At 55.0% G+C, this 8,450-nt stretch overlaps 1 protein-coding gene across 1 annotated transcript; it reads right to left on the bottom strand.

Annotated features, from left to right (window-relative positions):
- Nucleotides 1–351: 351 nt before the first annotated feature.
- LOC309579663 (tyrosine-protein kinase Srms-like) lies at nt 352–8,242 on the bottom strand. The gene is made up of 8 exons (XM_082293085.1): nt 7,780–8,242; nt 5,421–5,542; nt 4,395–4,561; nt 3,345–3,483; nt 2,695–2,853; nt 1,613–1,794; nt 1,302–1,458; nt 352–931 (listed from the first exon to the last, which is right to left on the bottom strand). Exons 1-8 carry the CDS (start codon nt 8,133–8,135, stop codon nt 738–740), a joined length of 1,476 nt encoding a protein of 491 aa, XP_082149211.1. The 5' UTR covers nt 8,136–8,242; the 3' UTR covers nt 352–737.
- Between the last annotated feature and the right edge of the window lie 208 nt (nt 8,243–8,450).

Here is an 8,450-nt window from a genome sequence, read left to right as displayed (position 1 = left end):
GGCTGCTGCCTGGGAAAGGGGCAGCAGAGGCACACAAGGGTACTTGGATGAACAGAGTCCAAAGAGACACAAGAATGGTTTTATCTGTGGTTGCAAGAGTGGGACTGGTTGCAAATCAGTGCTTCCTTGAACCTGTCCTTGATGGATTCCTTGAATCCATCCCTGAAAGTTTTCACACCCAGGTTGGATGGAGCTTGGAGCAGCCTGGTCTAGTGGAAGGTGTCCCTGCCCATGGAACTTTAAGGACCCTTCCAACCCAAGCTGTTCCATGATTCCTGGGAGGGAGTTTCAGCGTGCTGAGGGAGGAGCATCCAGCAATGCCCTGCAAGGACTCCTGTGGGTGGATGCACACACATTTATTGATAAATACACCGAACACACACTACAAGATAAGCAGAGCCACAACTGAACATGAACTGCAAACCTTCACGTTGGTGTGGGGAGCAGCAGGGACCTCTCACCCTACTGAGCAAATGAAGATGTAAACTCAGAGTGATGCCTTTGTGGGCCTTCTCCAAACTGTTACACAGCCAAGCGCTGGCAACGAGTTCTCCACAAATTGTTGCTTTTTCACTTGGCCGCCGCCCTGCACCCTGACTGTGAGGGACCACATGCTGTTTTTTGGGGGGATGTGCTTTCCTTGTAGGCCTGTCAGAGGGCAAACCAGAAGGAAGGAACTTCTTGGCAAGAGCTGGCCTGGAGGGGCTTGTGCAGGAAGGATGGTGGGAAGGGGTCCCTCAGGAGAGGGAGCTGAGCAGCCGCCTGTAGATGAAGCCCAGCTTCTCCCGCAGGGCCAGGAAGGTGGGACGCTCCTCCGTGTTGCCGCTCCAGCACTCCAGCATGATGCTGTAGATCTCGGGAGGGCAGGGGCTGGGCCGGGGGAGGCGGTAGCCCCTGGTGATTTGCCGTACGGTTTCTTGGTTCGTCATTCCTGCAAGGAAGGAGAAGATGCCCCTAGTCTGATGTCCCCAAAGGATGCCCTGAAGGTACACCTGCAGTGGCCAAGATGTCACTGGTGGTGCTGTGAAATGGTGTCTCTCTGCCAGAGGGGTGGTAGAAGAAAGGATGTGGGAGAGCCAGACCAACTTCCTGCCCCCAGCTCCTGCACCCACTCTGCAGCCACTGAATATCCCTCCAAGCCATCCCCTAAGTGTACAATAATTTTCTCATGCTCCAGAAGCTGCTTCCATATCCCTTGGGGAAGCGACAGTATAACAATTCACAACACTCTGGTTTTGGGGATCATAGGTGAGCTGCCCAGCAGATGGATGGAGGGCACAGAAGTGGGGTGGCAGCCTTACCTTCATAGGGGATCTGTCCATATGTGAAGACTTCATAGAGCAGAATCCCGTAGGACCAGACGTCGGACTTGAGGGAGTAGGTGCGGTAGTTGGCTGCCTCTGGGGCCGTCCACTTCACTGGGATTTTAGTGCTGCTGCTGGTGGAATAAATGTCATCCTGAAAAGCAATGGGAGATGGGACATGAGGGATGGGGTGATCAACAGAGACATGGTTTTTGGGGAAAGTGGACAGCAAGGAATGGCTCCAGCATGGGGCAACTTTATGAGCTGGTGGGTAGGAGGGAGGGAACAGAGCATCCCGTTGAACTGACCTTGAGGAGCCGGGCAAGTCCAAAATCGGCGATTTTGCAGGTGAGTTCCTCTCCCACCAGGATGTTTCTGGCTGCCAGATCCCGGTGGACAATGTGCTTCTCCTCCAGGTACCTCATCCCATCCGCCACTTGGCAGGCAATGTTGAGCAGGTGGGAGGTGCCCAGGGACTTCCCTTCAGGACCTGTTAATCCAGACAATCCAAGCATTGGGGGCAATCTATTATGGGGGTTCTGGTTTGGAAGGAGACCCTGTGCTGACAATATGGGACATAGAGAACATGTAAAACTTCAAATTTGAACTCCTAAACTGTCCTGGTTGTGCTGTGTGGGACGTTCAGCACTGCCACGTACTCCTCAGGCATGGGACAGGGGCGGGCTCTGAAGAGTACCAAGGACACAGATATCCATGGCTTATTCAAAGCCAAAGGTGACCTTCTGCCATGCAAATCTCCCTCCAGGCCTCTGAACCTGTTGTACCTGCAAGCTCCAGCTCCTCCGGCACCAAATGCTGCTGGAGCCGCAGTCAGAAACAAGGTCAGTGTGGGTGGGAGGGGGAGTACCCTGTAGAAAAACAGGTCTTGGTGGGAGCGGTTTGTTTTGTTTGCTTTTAAGGCTGATTGTGCTGGGTCAGGAAAATAAAGGCCAAGAAAATTAAACTGGGTAATGAGTGGTCCATGGCCTGTTACGAGCTCTGCACGCAAACAAACCCATGGGGAGGTTTGGCTGTTTCATTCCTAAAGAAGGTGGAGTTGCCCAAACATGGCAGTGAGATTTCTGTGCACTGGTGGGAGTCGGCAGACCATGGGTGGGTGGAGAAGGAGGGACAAAGGTCCCAACCAACATGCTTGGCTCCCAAGGGTTGATACAGACCCAGCCCACATGGACACCCAAAGGATCATGCCAGACTTTGTGATCCCAAGACCATCTCCACCAAGTGCCCATGGATTGCTGTGTTATCCAAACAGGACAGAAACCAGGCTGGCACTCTCTTAGGGTCCCCATTCAGATTCACAGGGCCATTCTGGGGCACAGGAAGCAGTGCCCCAGGATCCCCCATCCCGTGGGGCCAGCACAGCACTCACTGTTGAGGTAGCTGTGGAGGTTGCCTTTGCGCATGAGCTCAGTGATGATGTACACGGGCTCCTCCAGAGAGCACACAGCGTGCAGCTGGATCAGCTTCTCATGTCTCAGGCGCTTCAGGTTCTGAATCTCCTTGTTGAAGTCTTCTGCTTTCATGTCAGCTGCGGGAGAAAGCCAACACAGCCCTTGTGAGCCACTTTCTTACACGATGTTGGAACCTCAGCACCTCCAACTGGGATGAGGACCTTTTTTACCTCCTCACGTCCTGCCCCCCCCCCCCCCCCCCCCCGCTCTCAAAGCTCAGGTTTGCACAACCTGCACAACCTGTGTCTCAGAGCTGATGTTTTCCATGGGGCTTTGGATCCCATTTTCAGGATCACAGTTCCATCAGGATTTTATGTATCACAAACCCATTTGACTTGACATGATGTCACTTATCACGAACCCACTGGCTGGAGCCATTTTATAGGGATGCAGCTCAAGCTTAGGTTTGTGCACAGAAATATTCCAGTGGCTCCGGGCCAGGTCCTACTGCAGTTTGCCTGATAAAACAGTCACAGTGACCAAGAGGATGAGGAAATGAAGGAGGGTGAATGATACAGCAGTGAACAAGACTCAGCTGGCCACGGTTAACATCTGATTCTCCACATACCTTTAATGATCTTGATGGCCACCGGCACCGCGTTCCTCCACAGCCCTTCCCACACCTCTCCAAAGTAGCCCTCTCCCAGCTTCCTCCGCAGGGTGAACTCCCAGCGCGGCCGCTCCCAGCTGTCCCTCTCAGGGGGAGTCTGCCAGATAGACATGGAATGGCACACTTGGACCAGCCAGCCAGGCAGGACCTGCTGATGGAGCCTGCACCAGCCCTTGGTGACCACAGAGGAGCAGGGCACGATGCTTCACCAGCTGTGTGCCCAGGGGCTGAGCCCGAGCACTGCCCTTCCCTCAGTGTTCACTGTGGGCACAAAACACCTGGGGCATCCTCTGCATGACCCCTGCTGGGAGCCCAGGTGTGCAAGGGGGAGAGTTTGGAGACTACACAAAATACCAGGAGTTCAAGTTATAATTCACTCCTCATCAGACCTCAGAAGTGCCTTTTCTCCATCTCCACCAATAAATAAAAATGAGTGAATTAATATTATTGCATATTATGGCTGATTTAGACTACAGCTCATTAAGCCTTTCTTTTATCCCACACCTTTCAATTTCACTCTTGGATTATTCACATGGTTAATTGCTATTTCCAAGTCATAATCAGTGGATGGAACTCTAATCAGGAAATGAGTTGGCAATTTGGGATTAATACTGTAATTAGACTTATGAGTGCTGCACTAATTGGTATGAAAACTTTATAAAAGCCATGTGTTTTTTTCTTATATTCCCAGGAAAAAATTGGAAGCATGGGTATTTCCAGAATCTATAGTGAAGGGGATTGTAACAACTTGGTTTCCAATCTTTGAGATGGAGAAGACATTGCAGAAAATGGCTGGTCAAAAATGCAGATAAATGCCATGCCCCGCCTTAACATGGCTGATGAAAGGTGATGCTGGCAGCTATACTAATGGTGGGCTTTAAATTTAGTTTAATAAAGCTCAAAACTCAAATGGGCAGCCTAATTTGTCTAGTTTCCCTCGTTTCCCTTTCCTTTTTTCCATCCCGGTGACCCCGGGGAGCAGGGCTGAGCTGTGCCTGGCCTACGCACCGCGGGGCTGCAGGGCTGCAGCAGGGGGCTCTGGATAACCTTCCAGTGCTCCGTGTAGAAGGCGAGGAGCTCCTCCATGTTGGGAAAGGGGTGTCCCTTCTGGATGTAGAGACTGCCCCTGGGGCTCTTGCAGATTCGGAAGTGGCTGACCTTCGTGTGGTTGCGCACTGTGGGGAAGCCCAGGTTGGGGGAAACTCAACTCATGCAAAGATCAGCCCCTGCCCATCTCCCTGCTTGACTTCACCCTCTCTCCTTTCCAGATTCCCAGTCTTTTAATTAACCTAAAGCAACACAGCTCTCCCCTGGACTGCTCCATCCCACTCCCCACATCCCTTCTGCTCCCACCTCCTGGCCCAGAGGACTCCTGGTCATTGTGAGCCAGGCTCCTTGGACCATACAGCTTTATTATCAGGGATAATTAATAAACTTTATTGTCAGGCATAATTCCACCATGGGCTGCTCAGAGAATAGTGGAGCTGCTCAAAGAGGATAAACCAGGGGCAGCTGTGACTCCCACAGCCCAGAGACTGAAGGTGGGATGTGGAGTTTGCCATGGTTTTCCTAGGATTCCTTTTATGGGGATAAAACCAGATCGTAATGGCACTGTGGTCCAAAACCCCCTGAATTCGGATTTCAGTATGTGGGAGCAGCCCAGGCCCTGGTAATCTGGAGTGGCAGCATATTTTTAAACAACCGTCAGATGACAAAAGCTGCTGGAATGAAACCCTGGAAGTTAGTGCCACGAAACCATCATTAGGCTGCAGTGAAATGTTTATGGCTTTCATACCCCGGACAGGAGCCACGCACTTTCCTTTGCCACAGTGATTCAACAATCCATCCCTGCTCTGTTAACTTTCCCCTTGCCTTCAGAAAGCAGCCAATTCCCTTCAACAAGGTGCTGAAAAGTGCTTTAAACGTACTGCCCTGTTTTTCACCCCGTGCTAAGCAAACCAGGATTTGCCCCTCAGGAACAGCCTGCTACCTTTCCCTGTGCTAATTTTATCTGAATAATTGCCACAAAGTCACCTGAGAGAGAGTACTCGCCCTTGCTGCTCTCGCTGTCCCGGACGAGGAAGGAGCCATGCTGGTTGGGAGGCGAGAGGAGGAGCTGCTCCGCTTCGTTTCGGCTGATCTTACTGAAGTACCAGCTGGGGAGCAGAGCAGAGGGGTCAGAGTGGTGCAAGGGGTTGCTGCACAGATGGGTCTGTATCCATTTCAGGGGATCCTGTACCTCCTGAGCCAGACAGGGGGAGCAGCTGCTGTGATCCCACTGTTTGCTCATCCCTATAGCCACCAAGCAAGTGGCACAGTGGCCAGTCTGTGTCTCAGAACCTGTAGATGTGGCTGCCTGCATCAGGGCGTTCCAGGCAGTGCTTTACAGGCACTTGCTGCAGTTTATTGAGGCTCACTGCCTGCAGACCATTTCATAGAATCAGAGAATCCCAGAATGGTTTGGGTTGGGAGGGACCTTAAAACTCATCTCGTTCCACCCCTCCTGCCATGGGCAGGGACACCTTCCACTAGACCAGGTTGTTCAAAGCTCCATCCAACCTGTTCTTGAACACTGCCAGGGATGGGGCATTTCCTCCATCAGTGTCTGGACACTGCTGTATCAAGCTGTCCAGGTCTCAGGTCCATCCCACACCCATGAGGTTCACACTCTTGGTCTGACAGCCTGTGGTAAATAGAGCACCAACCACCTGGTGCTGTGTGGAAGGTGCTCTGGTGAGGCTGTCCCTGTGTCCTGCCATGAGAGCAACATCTGCAGGCACAGGATCACTTTGCACTTCTTGACCTGCAGCTCATGGGCAGAACCGGCTCTGAGCTCATGAGCAAATGGCATCGATGGAAACATCCCTGGCAATTGCCTTTTGCTGCTCCAGCTGTGGCAGCACTGTCTGGGGACTTCACAGCACCAAGCCGGGGGGAGAACCCAGCGAAATGCCTCTTCTGTGTCATATCACTGAGATTCATCACTGAATTCCTGTAAGGAAAGGCAGGTTGGCTGGCTGGCTTCCGACACAGAGGGAAGCACAGGAAGAGGCAGCCTCATCCAGCCTAAGGCAGCCAGGACGTGAAAAGCCGAAAGTTTCGTCATTAGCTGGGATCGCCAGCGTCTGAGAAGCCGCGCAGGAAATTACATGTGATGAGGTGAACAAATTACCACCCAGCTCCGACCTGCGGCTCCACGGAGTCTGTGCGCTTACGGCTTGCTCCGGCTGGGAAGCCGGGCACATTCCTGCCGTCTGCCTTCCACGCCGTGGCATCGCCCTTGTCCTTGTCCTCGAGATGTGGCTGGGCACCAGCTGCTCACGGATGGTGCTCACACATGTACACACACGTACACAAACACACACACGCTCCGCTGTAGCCTGCCCAAGAGTCCCGTGCCATGGGAATAAGGCAGGGAGCCGACCCCACGGTCCACACCGGTGTGGTCCCAGCACAGCCCAACCAGACTGGATTTGCCTTCCTCAAAGCACGCGCAGGGAGGGACTCTCGCATCCCACTGGTTCCCATCACTGCCCCTGCACATCGGGGACTCTTCCTGGGCTTCTCCCGTTCCTCTTCTTTACCCGGCTCAGCACAGGGCGAGCGCGGAGGGGTCTCCAGGGTGCCACGCCCGCCGCAGCCCTGCGCTGCCCGCACTCGGCATGTCTCAGGGCCGAGTACAGAGGGAACAGCAATGTCTCGGGGCGCTTTGCCCGACGTGTCGGGACCAGGCTGCCTTATGCAACGAGGAGTCTGGGCTTTCTCCAGCTGCCAGAGGGCTGAGACATCCCCCGAGCTCCGTGTCGGCTGGGAGAGGCACCGACCGGGAGGAAGCCCCCAGCCCTGGGTAAGCAGGATGGCAGCAGCAGCAGCAGAGCTCTGGGCTTCCCGGCAGGTACCAACCCAAACTGCTTCTTCCCGTGCTCCCAAGCCCTTTGGAGCCGGCAGGGCTCAGGTACAAGTTTCCCCAGCTCCCTGCCTTCCTCCTGTCTCCCCTTTAACGCAGAACAACAGGGAGAGGAGCCGGAGCAAGCAGGAGCCTTTGCACCCCTGCCCACCATTACACCGCATCGCAGCCCAGAGCCACAGTGCGAGAGTGATGCAGCCAGGAAGGGGCACTGGCATCTCTCCCCGCTGGCGCATCCCCCAAATCTCACTTGCTGTGCCCAACACCTCCACTCCACTGCCACGAGCTGTAGCGGCTGCAGGGCAGGGATGCCCAGGGGAGGGCAGATCCCCGCTCAGCCCCAGCACCGCTGATGGCCAAAGCAGGGGATGAGGATCTGGTGCTCCGTGCCGCTGGGGAGGGTGAGCACTGCCTTTCCCTGTGCAGGGATGTGCTACCCTAGCCCAGCGTCCATCCCTCTGTGGATCCAGAGCAGCGGATACTTACGGGCGGTGAGCGGAGGTGCCCTGGCTGAGGTTGGCCACGTAGGCAGCAGGGACGTAGCCCGTGGCCGGCTCCCCCAGCAGCCGCCGGGCTAGGACATACTCTCCCTCTTCTCTGAGGACACGCAGTTTGTCCCCTGCGCTTATGCTCAGCTCCTCGGCGCTCCGGGCTGTGAAAGCGTACAAAGCGATACAGAGAGAGGACTTGGGGATGAAGGAAATGGAAGTCGCCTCCGAGTTCAGCGAAACGGAATCAGAGCCAAGATACCCCAGCGAGCAGCTCTCCGTCACGGAGCGGGGACGGAGCTTGTTCCAGAAAGATGTCAGGAAGGTCAAACGCTTCCTGACGAACTGCTCCATCCCCGGTGAAGCGCTGGATGCGGTGGGCTATGCCACCGCGCTCCGGGAGGCCGGGGGAGGGGGGGGTGCCGGGCTCCTGCCGCCGGCCGGGAAGCTCATCCTGCCGGCCCGCGTTACCCGCACGCGTCTGGGCGCTCGCCGGCCCTTCCCGGCGAACTTCCTATTTCTGAAAGTGAAACTGGTTCATCTGGCGAGACGAGTCTGCAGGCGGGACGAGTCTGCAGGCAGGAGTCCCACGCTCAGAGCCACGGGCACATCTGGGAGACAGGCACAGCTGGAGCCGGGCTTGCTGCTCTCGAAGAAGAAGGAGGAAGG

This window comes from Coloeus monedula (genome assembly GCF_965178545.1).
Source record: "Coloeus monedula genome assembly, chromosome: 17".
NCBI lineage: Eukaryota > Metazoa > Chordata > Aves > Passeriformes > Corvidae > Coloeus > Coloeus monedula.
Note: the sequence above shows the minus strand (reverse complement) of the source record. Positions and strands in the feature narration are given on the sequence as shown.